Source organism: Ranitomeya variabilis, chromosome 1 (genome assembly GCF_051348905.1).
Source record: "Ranitomeya variabilis isolate aRanVar5 chromosome 1, aRanVar5.hap1, whole genome shotgun sequence".
In the NCBI taxonomy this organism is placed as follows: Eukaryota; Metazoa; Chordata; class Amphibia; order Anura; family Dendrobatidae; genus Ranitomeya; species Ranitomeya variabilis.
Genome location: NC_135232.1, coordinates 265,163,261 through 265,183,636, shown reverse-complemented (window position 1 = coordinate 265,183,636; position 20,376 = coordinate 265,163,261). Strand labels below are relative to the sequence as shown.

General features: G+C 43.0%; 1 protein-coding gene across 2 annotated transcripts in view; it reads right to left on the bottom strand.

The window, feature by feature from the left end:
* The window catches only part of SLC25A1 (solute carrier family 25 member 1), a 52,385-nt gene that overhangs the window by 21,550 nt on the left and 10,459 nt on the right, over positions 1–20,376 (bottom strand). The window contains exons 2-4 of one of the 2 annotated variants that reach the window (XM_077293444.1): positions 10,672–10,779; positions 10,433–10,532; positions 2,645–2,783 (exon numbers count right to left, since the gene is read on the bottom strand). In XM_077293444.1, the coding sequence (XP_077149559.1) occupies positions 2,645–2,783; positions 10,433–10,532; positions 10,672–10,779 (347 nt within the window). The remainder of the gene's footprint in view (positions 1–2,644; positions 2,784–10,432; positions 10,533–10,671; positions 10,780–20,376) is intronic. The other variant, XM_077293445.1, reaches the window with a different exon arrangement.

Sequence of the window (20,376 nt, the reverse complement as noted above, 5' to 3'; positions counted from 1 at the left end):
AGTACCAAATCTTTTTAAACTTTTGGACATAAATATTTTTTTGTCTTTTATCCCTATCTGTTGCTAGACCTTTGCTAAGACATAATGGTCTCTTTACACAGCCTGACCAGAATAACAATTTGACCACTGATCGGTAAACTTTTACAGATCGGCAGTCGCTGGAATGCCTGTTTACACAGGCGACCAAAGCAAACTAAGTGCCCGGATTTATACTAGATCGCATGGGATGCCACTGTTCTCAGCGGAGGAAGTCTAGCTTACACAGGACAGACGATGCACCTCCAAGAATGATGATCTTTTACGCTGCATGGAAGATCATTCACCCAATGAACTAGAGTTTTGCTATTGTATCGGGTGATCAGCATTCTGTTTACACAGCAAGATAATCGTGAAAAGAACATTTTTAACAATGCTCCTACATGATTATCTTGCAGTGTAAATGCCCCTTGAGTGTTGAGGCAAGGAAACCGCTAAGTGTTGTCCCATAGACAATGGAGATTGAGCATCCACACCTCTGACCTTATTCAAGATGGGTGCCTGCAAATTCCAGTTCTTGGATCATTGGGGCTCTAAGCAGTCCGACTCCCAGAGGTTAGTATGTTTTGCTCCAACTATGGATAGGGGATAACTTTCAATCTTGGAAATAACGCTTTACTTCCATTTGTGCTAATCATTCTTCACTCCATCTTTCCAATCACTCACTCATCCCACCTGCACCTCAAAAACATCTCAAGAACCTGACCTTTTCTACCTTTGAACCTGCAAAAATCTGACATAGTTGCTCTGATTCAGTCTCATCTGGACTACTGCAACTCTACTAATCAGTCTATCACTTACTAAACGCTCTCCTCTCCAATCTATCCTATGTGCAGTAGCCAGGGCTTATTTTTGTCTAACCACTACAATGATGCCTCCACTCTGTGCCAGTCATTACACTGGTTGCCCATCTGCTACACAGTACTATATTCACGATTATCACTATCACCCACAAAACTCTCCGCAGTTCATCACTGCCGCTCCTTTCTCATCTCACCAGACTACCTGTGCTCACCGTGCTGCTAATGATCTAAGACTAACATTCTATATAATTCATACCTCCCACTTCTGTCTCCATGACTTCTCTTGTGTTGCGCCAAGTTGTCTGGAATGCACTATCCCAGACAAGCCACTTAATTCCCAGAACCCACAGTTATAAGTGTGCTCTGAAAACAAATCTCTTTAGACTGGCCTATCATCTCATTGCTATAATCTAACTATTCCCTCTTCTCCCTTCCTAAATTTTCTTCAACATCTGTTCCCTTTTATCATCTGTTCCCACACCCTACATGATTGAAATAGCACTTTGTATCTGTACTTATTTGAATACCTCTATATATTATAATCATAGCTGAACCATATACACTGAGAAAAAGTATAAACTCAATATTGCTTTTGCTCCCATTTTTCATGTGCTGAACTGAAAAATCTAAGACTTTTTCTATGTACACACAAGGCCTTTTCCTCTCAAATATTGTTCACAAATTTGTGCAGGTTTACAGTATTGGGAGGGTGTCAGAAAACCAGTCAGCACGTGGTTGTGACCATCATTGGCCTCACACATCTCCTTCACAAAGAGTGTGGCCTTGGAATGTTGGTCCACTACCCTTCAATGGCTGTGTGAGGTTCTTGCATGGCCAGCATACTCCACAGACATGTCACCCATTGAGCAGATTTGGGGTGTTCTGTATCGGCGCATATGACAGCGTGTTCAATTCCGGCTAATATCCAGCAATATTCCTTTTCACATGTAAAGCGCCACGGAATAAATGGTACTATAATAATAATAATAACAACTTTGCACAGCCATTGAAGAGGAGTGGACCAACATTCCACAGGCCACACTCTATGTGAAGGAGATGTCTTGCACTGCATGAGGCAAATGGTGGTCACACCAGATACTGACTGGTTTTCGAACCCACCCAACCTCCCCAGACCCAACCAATACTGTAAAACAGCACATTTTAGAGTGGCCTTTTATTTTGGCCACCCTACGGCACCGCTGGGCAATAATTATGCTGTCTAATCACAATCTGTATATGTCACACATGTGAAGTGGATGGTTTTTGGAGGAAAAGGCCTTTTTGTGCACATAGAAAAAGTCTTCGATCTTTCAGTTCAGCTTTTTATACTCACTTTTTTACCATTTGTGTCTCCCCTACTTTCTAATAGTAATTTTCTTGGCAATCACAGAATTATGCTTTACTCTGTAATGCCTGAAGTCTTTATATGTCCCCACTGAATTGTAAAGTGCTGCATAATATGGGGTCGCTATAGAATATAATATTACTATTTGTTCATCCCAGACTAGATCTGGGTCTAGACTCCAGAATCCATTTTTAATTCCTTCGACTTTCCAGAATAATAATACCCACTAGTATAACATGAGTATAGCAGTGGTCCCCAACCTGTGACTCTCCAGCTGTTGCTAATTCACGACCTCCAACATGCCCTGACAGCCGAATGCAGCATGCTTGGGGTTGCAGTTTTAGAGCTGGAGAGAGAAACAGGTTAGGAACCACTGGAGCATAGAGATTCAGGACGCATTACACAAGTTATTACAAGTAAACAGCAGTTGTTCTGGAGACAATTATGTAGGCATGCTCACCTTAATAGTTTCCATAGGACAGACCACCACAACAGCCTCAGCCACACCAGCCCCCAGTCCACACACTAAACTGCGCTTACTGTCCAGTTTCCCCTGGGCATCTCGCATCTGATTACTAAGGAACTCAAACATCCCAAACCTATAGGGAAAATAACACCATTGGAAACAAGTTATGGGTAAGAAGAGAAAACTGCAGTGATATGAAAAAATCAATTTAAAGATAATTACATTCTGTTCGGATGATTGAAAAGTTCATTGAAGACAATTTCAAATTGCTGATACGGTGAATATAAGTCTACACACCCCTGTTAAAAAACAGAGGTTTTGAGATGTAAAAAATAAAAAGAATACCAAGAAGAATCATTTCAGAATTTTTTCCACTCACTTAATATCCCCATCATCTGTACAAATCCATTGATAAACAAACAAATAATTTTGAACAGGCAGATAAAAATAAAAAAACTAATGTGGTTCTCAAGAAGGCTCTGTGCTATGGGTGCTCTCGGGAAGGCTCTGTGCTATGGGTGCTCTCGGGAAGGCACTGTGCTATGGGTGCTCTCGGGAAGGCACTGTGCTATGGGTGCTCTCGGGAAGGCACTGTGCTATGGGTGCTCTCGGGAAGGCACTGTGCTATGGGTGCTCTCGGGAAGGCACTGTGCTATGGGTGCTCTCGGGAAGGCACTGTGCTATGGGTGCTCTCCAGAAGGCACTGTGCTATGGGTGCTCTCCAGAAGGCACTGTGCTATGGGTGCTCTCGGGAAGGCACTGTGCTATGGGTGCTCTCGGGAAGGCACTGTGCTATGGGTGCTCTCGGGAAGGCACTGTGCGATGGGTGCTCCCGGGAAGGCACTGTGCGATGGGTGCTCTCTGAAAGGCACCGTGTTATGGGTTCTCTCGGGAAGCACTGTGTTATGGGTGTGCTCATGAAGGCACTGTATACTGACTTTTTGGCTCCAGAACAAGTCACTCCAGTGGTCTCCGGCTAGACAGGGAGCAATAAAGTCTCATTCTTTAACTGCCTTGGGCATCAGCATAAGCACATCTGATGATGTTTTACTCCAGTCATCCGAGGTCTTAGTGGTCAGGTGACCAAAGAATGAAACATCATTGTTTCCTGTCCTGCTAGAGACCACTAAAGCATCTTGTTCTAGACCAAGGGTTGGGAACCTTTATTCTGCCAAGGTCCATTTGGTTATTCATAACATAATTCAGGGGCCATACTAAATGATCAACTTGAAAACGATCCTGGTGTATTTAGTCAATTCACCTCTAATGTGACAACTGGAACTTCTCGTCTTTGATGCAGCTGTGATACTAGGTGCTAGTGATGATGTTGCTACCTGCAATTGCTTTTCCAGTTTTGTGTTAGTCTAGAGCACAGTTGACTCTTTGCGATGGTAAGTTTTGTAAAGAACTCGCAGCAGTAAGTTGTACCAAACACAGATGTATATTACACTGCCAGTGGGAAATTCATCACTGCTCAAGTGGAACTGGTGCTTCTACATCACATAGGAAACACTGGGGTTGGACCATATACACCATATACATCACACAGGAGACACTAGAACATTTACTGTATTTTTTGACTATAGGACACACTTTGTAGCTTGAACAAAATCATCTGGAGGCTGGCAGCACTCGCAGTGGGAGTAGGAGGGGAGCAAGGTTAGGAGAAGCCAAATTTAACGTCAGACTCTAGTCTGCCGTCTGTACATCTTGTCCACTTCCCACCTCTCCCTCCTGCTAACTCCTGAAGTACAGGTATTAAAGGCTGTGCAGAACATCTCATAAACATACTGTGTGCTAGCATGAATAAAAGCACACGTCGAGGTGGAAGGAAGACACATTGCCACGATCCTCCTTTAACCTTTTTTATCTTGCTACGATAGAAACACAAAAAACTGCAAAGAGATTTACTAAGTGAGGTGATATCTGCCATCTGTGTGATGTATTTCACACTGAAAGCATGATTTCAGCTGCAGGGTATCTAAACAGAACAACTATATCTGCAATACCTCTACTCCAGGGCTTTGGTGTGTATAATACAGTGATATCACCCATTTTTAGTTTCTATTTTTCTTCCATGTAAATGTAACAGAAAAATGAAGTGGCTTATTCATACGGATGCCCAATACTGCCATCATACCAGCTGGAAGAGCACATAGGGGCTTTCCTACTAAAGACCTAAAAACGCCTATCCGTAGGATTCATACAAAGGTATGGTTTCTGGGGAATATTTAAACAGAGACCCCCACCAATTTCAAAATCTGTCTGAATATAGCAACAGAATGCATATTTGATCATCACTCTATTTGCGATTTACAGTGGTAGAGGCCAAGCAGTGAAGCAAGAAACATACGGTAACACCATTGGTTTACAAGGATTGTATAGCAATCTTGCTTTGGTTGTTCTGTAGTATAAAAGGAATATAAAATGTTAAACCCCTTCTCCTACCCCACACCATTGAAGTTTCACCGAAGTGAACCTTTAAAAAGGGTTACATCTTTTTTTCCTATTTTCTGCTTTCTAAATCAAGGGTGCGTCCTAAAGTCATGTGCGTCTTATAGTCCGAAAAACATAAGAATAGGAAACACTGGGGTTGAAGTATATAGAATACTAGCTGTACTACCCGGCTTCGCCCGGGTTAATGACTGCTGTTAGCAAAATAGAATGTGTTAACAAAAATTTATTCTGCACACAAAAACCACAAAACAAATAGATAGAAATGTAATTATTAAAAGGCAAAAACTAAGCAAATAGAAGCATTTCACAACATATATTAGCTTTGTTATACTGAGAATGTCTTTGTTGCCTATATTAACCAATCAGAGCTCAGGTTAATTAACTGTAGCAAAATAGAAGCTGAGCTGTGATTGGTTGCTATTGGCAGCCTGATAAATCCCCAGCCAACAGGAAGCCCTCCCCCCTGGCAGTATATATTAGCTCACACATACACATAATAGACAGGTCATGTGACTGACAGCTGCCGTATTTCCTATATGGTACATTTGTTGCTCTTGTAGTTTGCTTATTAATCAGATTTTTATTTTTGAAGGACAATACCAGACTTGTGTGTGTTTTAGGGCGAGTTTTATGTGTCAAGTTGTGTGTGTTGAGTTGCGTGTGGCGACATGCATGTAGCGACTTTTGTGAGATGAGTTTTGTGTGGCGACATGCGTGTAGCAACATTTTGTGTGTTGAGTTGCATGTGACAGGTTAGTGTAGCAAGTTGTGTGCAGCAAGATTTGTGCATGGCGAGTTTTGCGCGTGGCGAGTTTTATGTGTGGTGCATTTTGAGTATGTGCAAGTTTTGTGTGAGGCAACTTTTGCATGTGGTGCAACTTTTGTACATGTGGCAATTTTTCTGTGTGTGCAAGTTTTGCATGAGGTGAGTTTTCCATGAGGTGAGTTTTGCACGTGTGGCGAGTTTTGCGTGAGCCTAGTTTTGCATATGGCGAGTTTTGCATGTAGCGAGTTTTGAGTGGTGACTTTTGTGTTTCGACTTTTATGTGGCGAGGTTGGTGTGTGTGTGTGGTGAAATGTGTGCTGAGGGTGGTATATGTGTTCAAGCACGTGGTAGTGTGTGGCGCATTTTGTGTTTGTGTTCATATCCCCGTGTGTGGTGAGTATCCCATGTCGGGGCCCCACCTTAGCAACTGTACGGTATATACTCTTTGGCGCCATCGCTCTCATTCTTTAAGTCCTCATTGTTCACATCTGGCAGCTGTCAATTTTCCTCCAACACTTTTCCCTTCACTTTTTCCCCATTATGTAGATAGGAGCAAAATTGTTTGGTGAATTGGAACGCGCGGGGTTAAAATTTCACCTCACAACATAGCCTATGACGCTCTCGGGGTCCAGACGTGTGACTGTGCAAAATTTTGTGGCTGTAGCTGCGACGGTACAGATGCCAATCCCGGACATACACACATACATACATACACACATTCAGCTTTATATATTAGATATACCTGTATGTAATCTCCTGTATATAGTATATACCTGTGTGTCATCTCACCTATATATAGTATATATCTGTGTGTCATCTCCTGTATATAGTATATACCTGTATGTCATCTCCTCCTATACATAGCATATACCTGTGTCATCTCCTCCTGTATATACTATATACCTGTAGGTAATCTGCTCCTGTATATAGTATATACCTGTGTGTCATCTCCTCCTGTATATAGTATATACCTGTATGTCATCTCCTCCTGTATGTAGTATGTACCTGTATGTCATCTCCTCCTCTATATAGTATATACCTGTGTGTCATCTCTCCTGTATATAGTATATATCTGTGTGTCATCTCCTCCTGTATATAGTATATACCTGTGTGTCATCTCCCCTGTAAATAGTATATACCTGTGTGTCATCTCCTGTATATAGTATATAGCTGTATGCCATCTCCTCCTGTATTAGCCCTCGTTCACACGTTATTTGGTCAGTATTTTTACCTCAGTATTTGTAAGCTAAAATGGCAGCCTGATAAATCCCCAGCCAACAGTAAGCCCACCCCCTGGCAGTATATATTAGCTCACACATACACATAATAGACTGGTCATGTGACTGACAGCTGCCGGATTCCTATATGGTACATTTGTTGCTCTTGTAGTTTGTCTGCTTATTAATCAGATTTTTATTTTTGAAGGATACCAGACTTGTGTGTGTTTTAGGGCGAGTTTCGTGTGTCAAGTTGTGTGTGTTGAGTTGCGTGTGGCGACATGCATGTAGGGACTTTTGTGAGATGAGTTTTGTGTGGCGACATGCGTGTAGCAACTTTTTGTGTGTCGAGTTGCATGTGACAGGTTAGTGTAGCAAGTTGTGTGCAGCAAGTTTTGCGCATGGCGAGTTTTGCGCGTGGCGAGTTTTATGTGTGGTGCCTTTTGAGTATGTGCAAGTTTTGTGTGAGGCAACTTTTGCATGTGTTGCAACTTTTGTGCATGTGGCAATTTTTCTGCGTGTGGCAATTTTTCTGCGTGTGCAAGTTTTGCGTGTGGCGAGTTTTGCACGTGTGGCGAGTTTTGCATGTGGAGAGTTTTGCGCGTGGCGAGTTTTGAGCGGCGACTTTTGTGTTTCTACTTTTATGTGGCGAGGTTGGTGTATGTGTGGTGAAATGTGCACTGAGGGTGGTATATGTGTTCGAGCACGTGGTAGTGTGTGGCGCATTTTGTGTGTGTGTTCATATCCCCGTGGTGGTGTGATTATCCCATGTTGGGGCCCCACCTTAGCAACTGTACAGTATATACTCTTTGGTGCCATCGCTGTCATTCTTTAAGTCCCCCTTGTTCACATCTGGCAGCTGTTAATTTGCCTCCAACACTTTTCCTTTCATTTTTTCCCCATTATGTAGATAGGGGCAAAATTGTTTGGTGACTTGGAAAGCGCGGGGTTAAAATTTCACCTCACAATATAGCTTTGACGCTCTCAGGGTCCAGACGTGTGACTGTGCAAAATTTTGTGCCTGTAGCTGCGACGCCTCCAACACTTTTCCTTTCACTTTTTCCCCATTATGTAGATAGGGGCAAAATTGTTTGGTGAATTGGAAAGCGCGGGGTTAAAATTTCACCTCACAACATAGCCTATGACGCTCTCGGGGTCCAGACGTGTGACTGTGCAAAATTTTGTGGCTGTAGCTGCTACGGTTCAGATGCCAATCCCGGACATACATACATACATACATACATACATACACACACACACACATTCAGCTTTATATATTAGATGAGACACTGAGGCTGGTGTATGTACATCACAGGATACTTAGGGGCTGCAGCATATACATCCCAGGAGACGTTGGGACTGGATTATATACATCACAGGAGACACTGGTGCGGAGCACGTACATCACAGGAGACACTGGTGCTGGAGCACATACATCATAGGATATACTGGTGCTGCAGCACATACAGGGGTTGGACAAAATAATGGAAACACCTGGAAACATCAACAAAAGTTAGTTTAATATGGTATAGGTCCACCTTTTGCGGCGATTACAGCCTTAATTCTTCGAGGTAAGGATTCATACAAGGTGTGAATTGTTTCCAAAGGAATTTTAACCCATTCTGCAGTTAAAACACCCTCCAGTTCTTTGAGCGACGATGGCGGTGGAAATCGAAGTCTAACTTGAATCTCTAAAATCGACCATAAATGCTCAATAATGTTGAGGTCTGGGGATTGTCGGGGCCAGATGAGATGCTCAACTTCATTAGAAGGTTCCTCGTGCCATGCTTTAACGATTTCTAGCTGTATGAATTGGTGCATTATCATCCTGAAAGATGGCGTTCACCTCCGGGAACAGTGCTTGAACCATTGGATGCACTTGGTCGCCCAAAATGGCTAAATAATCTCGGCTGCTAATTCTTCCATGAAGGGATATCATTGGCCCGGCGGATCTCTACGAAATAGCACTCCAGATCATCACAGAACATCCGCCATGTTTTACGGTTGGGAGAAGGCAGTCTGGATGGAATGCTTCTTTCGGCTGTCTCCAAACGTAAACTCGTCGGAGGTCGGAAATAGGGTAAAACGATGATTCGCCTGAGATATATATCATATCACATGTTTCCACTGCGCGAGGGACCAATTCTGGAGGTTTCTACACCACTCTAAACGCTTGGAAACATTTGTCATTGAGAGCAGCGGTTTTCTAATTGCAGATCTTCCGTGGAATCCAGATTTGTGCAGCTCCCGACGAACAGTTTTCGTGGAAACTGGGTTCTGTAGGTGTTCATTGAGCTCAGCAGTGATTTTCGGAGCCGTGGTCTTTTGATCCTCTCTCACAATTCGCTTTAGAGTCTGACGGTCTCTCTCAGTCAACATTGACTTTCGGCCAGACCTGTGCTTTGCTGCGGACATTTTTCCTTCTCTTTCAAATGCAGTCATTACTTTGGAGACTGTACCTCTTGACACGCCAAGATTTGGGCACTTTCTGTTACACTAGCGCCTGCCATACGAGCACCAACAATTTGGCCTGTTTGAAAACCCGAGAGGTCTGCCATTGGTGTCAGGTTCTCATCAATGTTCTTACAATTATGCAAAACAAACAGTTAATTTACATACACATATCACATAACACAAATAATCAACTACAAAACATTACCATATGTCACGGTTTGCATGTTTATCACATGTTCGAAGATTATGATGCCAAAACGTTAGGTGTTTCCATTATTTTGTCCAACCCCTGTACATCATAGGAGATACTGGTGCTGGACTACATACATTACAGGAAGTACTGGTGGTGGAGCACATATATCACAGGAGAAACTGGTGCTGGAGCACATACATTACAGGAGACACTTGGGTTGCAGCACATATATCACAGGAGATACTGGTGCTGGAGCACACACATCATAGGTGACCCCGGAGCTAGAGCACACACATCACAGGAGACACTGGTGCTAGATAGAGATGAGTGAATTTGATAGGGTCAGGACTTATTCAGCAAGCGCAATAGCTTGCCAAATAAGCTGCAGAGGGAACCGAGCTTCCTGGATCGCGCCGGCTGATCAGATGTGCGGCTCAGCAGCTGCATGTGTTGCAGGTGTGTGACAATCATGACACATGCATGGAGAGCCTGTTTGTTGGGCTAGTATGCCTGTCATAGGGGCTAAGTCCCATACAACACTGCATAGTCCATTTAAAATATATTTTGACAGACTTCCTTCAAAGAGTGGAAAAAGTTTTTAAATGATTATCTTGATATGATTTTTTTTCTTTTACATGACATAAACCTGGTATTTTAACGGGTGTGTAGACTTGTTATATCCATTGTATATTTACCTTACAGCTGCCTTTGGAATGGACCCATAGACTAGAGAACTAAGCCCCCGGTACAGCCCCTTCACCCCATGACCCTGCACTGTCTGCTTCACACAGTCCACTAAAAGAGTAAAGGGGAGACACAATCAGTTGGATCTTTTTTTTCTTTTAACATAATAACACAAAAAAAACACTTTTTGCTTTTCTCAGTGATTTTTTTTTTTTACCATTTATGCTCCCAAACACACTTTGTTACTCACCTATCCCTCGGTATCGTGGGGGGTTAGCTTTCTCATCGAGCTGTAGCTGGGTCTTGACATATTCTGTGGGAAATGTGATGCAGATCTCTATTCCACCGGCAATACCTCCTGTAGAAATCAGATTGTACAGTTATAGCGTCATTACCCATGAGATTTTAGACATACGGTACAGTCTCACGAGACTCCCAACAAAAAAAAAGACAAGCTTCACAGTGAGCTGTGTGATAGTCCAACATAATAATCTCTTGTGTCAGGTGTCTTTGCTAGAGGTTACTGATATCTCCGTTCTCATCATCTACTACTGGTAACCAAAATATGGACCTCATAGGTCTTTCATTTCCATGTGTTTAACAGTTTTTGCATGCTTTTCTTTGGGATTTATTGATTGAATATATGAGATACTGAACTACTGGATTACTGGACACATTAGGTGAAGAAAATGTTGATCATCTGACGTATGAGCCAAGGAGAAAGGTGGTGTTGGGGTGTTATGTCTTTGCTAAATGCTTCAAGGACAAAAAAAAGTACGGTACATAAAAAAAATAACTCAACAGAAATAGCTTTGTCCTTCTCTCTTCTCAGTTATTCTTTCTTGCATTACATGTAGAAGACCTTTAACCATTTCATATTAAAAGAGAACTGTAGGAGTGCTAGACAGGGGTGCACAAAGGACCAGATTCATCATTTGCGGTGTTTTTTAAGTCACTCTTTTTTGCCTTCTGGTATTTATTGGTGTTTTTAACGTTAAATTCTTTAACATTAATTTTATGCAAAGCAAAAAAATTGTCCTTTTTTCAGATCTTTAATCCTTTTTATGCGTCTCTTCTTTAGTGTAAAAGTCGCATGTTTCACAAAAACGTTACAAAAAATTGAAATACAAATGAAATCCATATGCTACTAATTATACAAGTTTTTGAAAAGTCGCAAATAATGAATTAGGCAAAAATATTTTGAAACCCTAAACCATATACACACAATACATAAATAAAATGGACAAACACATGTAAAATAGACTTCAAAAAAGGCGCAAATGGAAACTAGAATTTGGGACAAACAAAAAAACTTTAAAAAAAAAAAGTGCAAATGCTATAATGGACCAGGTCCTAAGTGCTTACACTTAACAGCCCACAAATCGCGCATACATTTAACTCATGATGAATGCTAGCCAAAACTCAGTGGGCTCCTCTTTTGATTACAGGCTCCATAGACTATACCTCATAATTACAGTATAAAGGAGTGAATATTCAAGCCCATGTTAGCTATGGATCCAGGTCAGTGTACTGTGCTGCGTCACTCCCACTGGTGTGTACCTACTGGTGTGATCACTCGCAGAGGATAAGTATGAGTCAGCAGATTACTGATTGGCGAGTGGAGACAACTCCCCTCTCCTGGCTCGATCACATACTGAGCACTGGGTAGCATTGTTTTGACCTCTTTTTGCATTTTTCTTAATTACAAGTCATGCAATTCACTGATCATTCCAAATTATTCATAGACTCACATGAGTTATAATGTGAAAAACAAGAAATTGCATTTACATATCGAAACACACTAGAAATCTAAGGGCACTAAAAAACTTAATAATCACAATGTCCTGTCTAGATCACGCCGTACTTTAGAAAAAGTTCTTAAAAATGGTAACCTGAAATATTACACAGATTGACATTATGATTGAGTTTCTGCCAAATGTTGTGCACAAATTTCAATCATTTCATTGTAAATGTCCAAGCCCAATTTATTAAATGTTTTACTCCATTCATCATTTGTTAGTAGCTACTAGTGATGAGCAGGCGTAATCCGAGCACGGGCCTGTGCTAATAGAGTATGTTCGGCGTGGAAAAAAAATGATCATTTTACTTTTTTCACAAAAAATTACTTTGGAACCAATTTTTTTATTTTCACAAGGATATCAGGAGAAAGTGGACCACAAAATTTGTTGTGAAATTTCTCCTGAGTATGCCATATGTGGGAGAAAGCCACTGGGCGCATGGCAGGGCTCAGAAGGGAGGGAGCACCAGTTGACTTTTTGAACGCAAAATTGGAATCAATGGTGGCGCCATGTCACGATTGGAGACCCCCTGATGTATCTAAACAGTGGGAACCCCCCCCCCCCCAATTCTAACCCCAACCCTATCCCTAGCCTTAGCCCAACCCTAACCCTAGCCCAACTCGCTCTAGCCCAACCCTAACCCTAGCTTTAGCCCAACCCTAACCCTAGCCCAACCCTAATCCTTGCCCAACCCGCTCTAGCCCAACTAACCCTAATGGAAATAAATATATATTTTTTATTTTATTATTTTTCCCTAACTAAAGGGGGGATAAGGGGTGGTTTTATTTACTATTTTTTGTACTTTGATCACTGTGATCAAAATGAACCAATAGGAAAATTTTCCTATTGTTGCCGGGTGCCGGCAGATTTCAGCGGGGGAAACGGTGCATGCACCTGCCATTTTCTTCCCGGAAGAAAACGCTGGTGGCCCGGGGACTTCACGGGGGGATGCAAGGACATCGGAGGTATCGGGAAGAGGGGATCAGGCGATCACATCAGAGGAGGGAGAAATTAAATGGGAAATCAAACTTTTTTTTTTCCGGTCGCCGTTATACCATTAATAACAACAATTACAACACCGGGGTCGGTAAAAACTGACCCAAATCATGTAGCCGAGACCCCAGAGAATTCCGACTCTGGGGGGTGCTATACCCTTATTCTTCAGCGCTGTTAAAAAGCGGCGCTGTGGTTTAAGTACCCTTAACTGCCGCCGTTAAAAGGCGTATCGGCGGTCATTAAGGGGTTAAAGAGGCACTCCCATCAAAGTTTGTATCCTTTTAGTATATTTTAGACATCACTGTGTACACTTGCAGTTCTAATGATGACTCATGCAGGGAAAAGAGACTTCCTGTTTCTACATACAGCTTACAAGGATTCAGCTAATTCGTTTTTACTTACAGTGGGGGAAATACTTATTTCTCACTGCAAAGTGCAAATAAACGTATATAATTTATACAACTTGATTTTCTGGATTATTATTTTATTTATTTTTGATATTCTATTTCTCAATGTTAAAATTAATCTACCCTTAAAATTATAGACTGTTCATGTCTTTGTCAGTGGGCAAACATACAAAATCAGCATGGGATCAAATACTTATTTCCCACTGTATGTGATGTTATAAACCTAATGGAAAAGAGAAGAATTATCGTAACTTGGTAGAAGGGAAAACTGAGCAATTGTAAGTACACAATGCCATATACGGTAATATGATGACTGCCATATAAAACTTTCATGGGAGTGTTTCTTTAAAAAGTTGCGCTATTGGAATTTGCACCAAATGTATCACTAAAGGGGTTGTTCCCTTAGAGATAGACAATGTACTGCCCTGACTGCAGTTTCTTAAAACATAAACCTTGATGTAGTAAGTTTTCCTGGGTCTACCGGTGATTCTGTACCACTCCTCCCACTGCCTGGCGTTGGCTGCAATGCTGGCATCAGATTGACAGTGCGGTGAACTCAGTGGCTCCGAAAGGGGTTGTTCCATCTACACAGACAGAGCCACTGAGCTCACTGATTTGCTGCCGCACTAATCGATACAATGTAAGTGCCACAGCCAATGCCAGACACCTGGAGGATCAGCACAGAATCACTGGTAGACCCGGGGAATGCAAGTAAGAATGGTCTGCTATCTGTTAACAAACTGCAGCTAGCTATGGCAGAACATTGTCTGAAGGAAACAACACCTTTAAGATGCCATATTTGATAAATATGGAGTGGTGTAGTTGAATTGAGTATACTAAAGATCTGGTGCGAATTATGGCATTTTATCTAAAATAGAGCCCCTGATGTGGAGCGTTTCCACTGTTTAGGCACAAGTGACACCATTTTGGAAACTAGACCCCTTAAGGAACTTATCTACATGTGTGGTGAGCACTTTGAGCCCCCAAGTGCTTCACAGAAGTTTATAAAGTAGAGCCGTGAAAATAAAAATTCGCATTTGTTTACACAAAAATGATCTTTTCGCCCACAAATTCTTATTTTCACAAGGGTAACAGGAGAAATTAGACCACAAAAGTTGTTGTGCAATTTCTCCTGAGTACGTCGATACCCCATATGTGTGGGTAAACCACTGTTTGGGCGCACTGCCAAGCTTGGAAGAGAAGGAGTGCCGTTTTACTTTTTCAATGTAGAATTGGCTGGAATTGAGATCGGACACCATGTGGCGTTTGGAGAGCCCCTGATGTGCCTAAACAGTAGAAACCCCCCACAAGTGACCCCATATTGGAAACTAGACCCCATAAGGAACTTATCTAGATGTGTGGTGAGCACTTTAAACCCCCAAGTGCTTAACAGAAATTTATAACGTAGAGCCGTGAAAATAAAAAATCCTTTTTTTTTCCTTAAAAATTATTTTTTAGCCTGCAATTTTTTATTTTCTCAAGGGTAACAGGAGACATTGGACCCCAAAATCTGTTGACCAGTTTGTCCTGAGTACGCCGATACCTCATATGTGGGGGGGGGGCACTGTTTGGGCACCCATCGGGGCTCGGAAGGGAAGGAGCGCCGCTTGGAATGCAGACTTTGATGGCATGGTCTGCGGGCGTCATGTTGCATTTGCAGAGCTCCTGATGTACCTAAACAGTAGAAACCCCCCACAAGTGACCCCATTTTGGAAACTAGACCCCCCAAAGAGCTTATTTTGATGTGTGGTAAGCACTATGAACCCCCAACTGCTTCACAGAAGTTTATAATGTAGAGCCATGAAAATAAAAAAAATCATATTTTTTCCACAAAATTGATCTTTTCACCCCCAAATTTTTACTTTCACAAGGGTAACAGGAGAAATTGGACCCCCAAATTTATTGTGCAATTTATGCTGAGTAGGCTGATACCCCATATGTGGGGGTAAACCACTGTTTGGGCGCATGGCAGAGCTCAGAAGGGAAGGAGCGGCGTTTCGGAATGCAGACTTTGATAGAATGGTCTGCGGGCGTTATGTTGCATTTGCAGAGCCCCTGATGTACCTAAACAGTAGAAACCCCCCACAAGTGACCCCATTTTGGAAACTAGACCCCCCCAAGGAACTTATCTAGATGTGTGGTGAGAACTTTGAATGCCCAAGTGCTTCACAGAAGTTTATAATGCAGAGTCGTGAAAATAAAAAATATTTTTTTTTCCACAAAAAAGATTTTTTAGCCCCCAAGTTTTTATTTTCACAAGGGTAACAGGAGAAATTGGACCCCAAAAGTTGTCCAATTTATCCCGAGTACGCTGATGCCCCATATGTGAGGGTAAACCACTGTTTGGGCGCACGGCAAAGCTCAGAAGGGAGGGAGCACCATTTGACTTTTTGAGCGCAAAATTGGCTGTGGCGTTTAGAGACCCCCTGATGTACCTAAACAGTGGAAACCCCCCAATTCTAACTCCAACCCTAACCCCAACACACCCCTAACCCTAATCCCACCCCGATCCATAATCCTAATCACAACCCTAACCACAAAACAACCATAACCCTAATCAGAACCCTAAATCCAACACACCCCTAATCCTAATCTCAACCCTAACCTTAAACCTAACCCTAATCCCAACCCTAACCTTAACCCTAATCCCAAACCTAACCCTAATCCCAAACGTAACCCTAATGCCAACCCTAATCCAAACCCTAACCCTAATCCCAACTCTAACCCTAACTTTAGCCCCAACCCTAACCCTAACTTTAGCTCCAACCCTAAATTTAGTCCCAAACCTAACCCTAACTTTAGCCCCAACCCTAACCCTAAATTTAGCCCCAACCCTAACCCTAAATTTAGCCCCAACCCTAACCCTAAATTTAGCCCCAACCCTAAATTTAGCCAACCCTAACTTTAGCCCCAACCCTAACCCTAAATTTAGCCCCAACTCCTCTAGCTGCCAGCCGGCAGATCATGGCAGGCGCACTGCGGATGCGCCCGCCATTTTCTTACCGAAGGAAGAAGCCGGCGGCCAGAAGGGGACACAGGAGGACCCAGGGACACCGGTAAGTATAACAGGGTCCCTGAATCCCCCTATTTCTCAGTCCTCTGATGTGCGATCACATCAGAGAACAGAGAATTACACATCGGGTTTTTTTTGCGGTCGCCGGTAAACAGTTTATTACCGGCGATCGCAAAACAGGGGTCGGTAAAATCCGACCCGGATCATGTTCTTTGGGGTCTCGGCTACCCCCGGCAGCCAAGACCCTAAAGATCTTTCGGGTGCCGGCCGGCAGGCACACTGCGCATGCGCCTGCCATTTTTTGCCCGAACAAGATGGCAGCGCCCATCGGGAGCCGCGAGGAGCACCAGGGGAGACAGGTGAGTATCGGGGGGCGATCGGGGACCCCATTTCTCTGTCCTCTGATGTGCGATCACTTTGGAGGACAGAGAAATTAAATGGGAAATCGCGGTTTGTTTGTTTTTGCGACCGCCGGTAAACGGTTAATTACCGGCGATCGCAACCCGGGGGTCGGTAAAAAAAACCCTGAATCATGTTCTCTGGGGTCTCGGCTACCCCCGTTAACCGAGACCCCAGAGAAAATCCGACTCTGGGGGGCGCTATTCACTTTTTCCACAGCGCCGTTAATTAACAGCGCGGTGGTTTGAGTACCATTAACTGCCGCCGTTAAAAGGCATATTGCGGTCGTTAAGGGGTTAAAAGGAAGTTGTCCACTACTAGGACAACCTGTTCTTGAGCTAAATGTCTGGCCCCAATAGAATAAAAAAACCTATACTCACCTCCTGTGACGGCGCTCGCTCTCCCCGAGGATCATGCCCGGCGTTGTGACACGTGACCCGGCGCCCAATCAGCGCTGGCGTCGATGTCCCCGCCTACATACGGATTGAACATGATGAGGAAGCCAGGGATGAGCTGCAGCCCGGACTTCCTCTTCATGTTCAATCTGTACAAAGGCAGGGACAGTGACACCAGCACTGATTGGGTGCCGGGGTCACGTGTCCCAAAACTGCGCGAGTCCCAGGGAGAGCGAGTTCCGACAATGCGGAACAGCGCCAGCATGGGAGGAGAATATAGGTTTTTTTTTTTATTATAATCGAGGCTAAATATTTAACTCAAGAAGGGGTCGTCTTAGTAGTGGACAACCTCTTTTAATCTAAAAAGTAATTATCTCAAAAATTGGATTGTGGAAGCACCATGACTTCGTTTGTAGACGTTCCCCAAACATCTTCCTGTCTAAATACGCCACCGATAAGCTGGGGAATGAGCAAACAAAGTAATGTTGTCGACGACTTGTGTATGAAAGTTTTGCACTTGTTTTTGGACAGAAATTAGCTATTCTGTGAACAGGTGATTAATATGTTGTGATCAAACAACATATAACGGCAGATCTGAATGCACCATAGAAGAATCTTATTTGGTAGTTACCAGAATATGAGAAGAATGGTTACTTGTTTTCTGGAGGATTAACTTTTCCTTTGCAATATTGCTAAAAAGAGATCTGCCTGAACCAACCACACAGACCGTTCTAAGAGGAATGCAAAAAATCTGCAAATCCAGTACTGCAACACAAAGGCTCACTGATCACTATGCCACAGAGAACAATAATAACGTGAAGGTTCCTGAAGGGAGCGGCACATTGTAATTCTCCAGCAGGGACAGAGCTAAGTGTATCTCTCCTTTTCTATTTCGTATGGCTCCATAATAAAAGCTTCCATGCACAGGACAGCCATGTATATGTACTGCATGTCAAATCTTTGGAAAATAGAATTCTAGTTTGCATCATTTCACCTGAAATTACTGCTAAAAATTGTTGCACTGAGGTACAGGCCTTACCTGTGCAAAGAAGCACTCCTCCCATCACAATATGTATCCTCTGAATATCTTGCAATCATCATATTATATAGCAATGTGTACCTACAATTGCTCATTTTACCTTTCTACCCAGCTAATTCTTCTCTTTCCCATTAGTTCTATGACATCACATTATTAAAAACTGACTAGCTGAATCCTTCTAAGCTCTATGTAGAAATAGGAGGTCAATTTCTCTGCACAAGTCACCGCATAAGTCTATGGCAGAGGGGAGGAGGGAGCATTTGGGTCAGGAGTTGAAGAGGGGAATAATAAATGCAGGGACAATACACTTCCTGTTTCTACATAGCGCACAGAAAGGAGAAGAATCAACTGGCTAGGAAGGCAAAATGAGCAATAGTAAGTACACCGTGCCATATAATATGATGATTGCAATATATTAAGAGGATAAAAATAGTGATGGGAGGAGGGATTATTTAATACTCAAAGGAGCCCAATGTGTAGCTAGGTTCTCTGGCGTCAATTAATGGAATGGCAATTTGCAGACCTTTGGCTGTTGCGTGGCTGCTAGAGATGCAGTAAGAAGTGGCAACCAGCCAACAAAACTTGTTCCAAGGTTGAACTTAACATATATTTTTTTAACGTAAGAGTAAGTGGAAAATGAGTTAATTACTCCTGTAATAAGACATGGACAGGTTCTCTAACTATAGAAAACAATACAGTACATACTTTGAAAAGTGCTTCTTGTGCTAAAAGATACTGTACTTTTGTGGGCATATTTTAGCTTACAGGTACAACACACCAAGACTGTTTAATAGAGTGATAGCCAAACACATTGTAACATGCATTGTTATTAAAGGAAATCCATCAACAGATACTCATACCTTAAACTAACGTCATCTATGTAAAACATCTGAAGCATTGGTTATGTCTATACCTTTGTATTATAAGTCTGTGCCTGAGTTTTCTCGAAATTCATCGGCAAATGTTTATGCAAATGAGTTTGTAAGTGCAGGGGACTTGGCCTAGCCTCTCTCCCACTTTCTCCTCCTGCTGCCGGCCCCCAGTCAGTGACTGACAGATCACTCTCCTCTGTGATCTCCCGCCTCGCCCCTTTTGCATCATCATCAGGACCTTACTGTCCAGGCGCTGCACCCTTTGAAATGGGAATGATGACACCTATGCGAGATCTTAGGCAAGTGAGCAGGAGAAAGTTACCTGTCAGTCAATGACAGGCAGCTGGTGGTGGGACAGGAAAAGAGAACAAGGGCGGAGAAATGCTTTACATAGCAGGTTTTTAGGCCCTATACTTAAAATCATCTGACAGGTTCCCTTAAAGTGTCACAAGACAATAACCCTTAAGAAAAGGCATGGTCTAGAGTGCTGACATTACAGTTGGGTATGCTCACCTCTGACCACTAAAGCCAAGAGTCTCTGAGTTGGTGGCTTGGTATAGCCATTGGCTTAAAGGGAATCCATCGCGTGAAAAAACGCTATTAACCTACAGATATAGAGTCAATCTGCAGCTTAATAGCCTTCTGAACCTTCCTCTACTTACAGCCCCACTGCTGGGAGGAAATTAACTTTTTTCTCCCCAGCAGCATCCAGCTTCCAGTCACAGGGGTGGTGCCAAAGCAGGATCAGTCCCCTCTTAGTGTATATAGAGCGGTGGCTTTAACAGCGCCCCCGGCACTGACTGACAGCCTGGCCCTAATGCTGATCCTGCTGGCTGTAACAGTGCCTGGCATTGACTGACAGCCCGACTCTAATGCTGATCCTACCGGTTGTAACAGCGCCCCCAGCACTGACTGACAGCCAGGTCCTAATGCTGATCATGCAGGCTGTAACAGCACCCCCAACACTGAATGACAGCCAGGCCCTAATGCTGATTCTGCACGCAGTAACAGTGCCTGGCATTGACTGACAGCCCG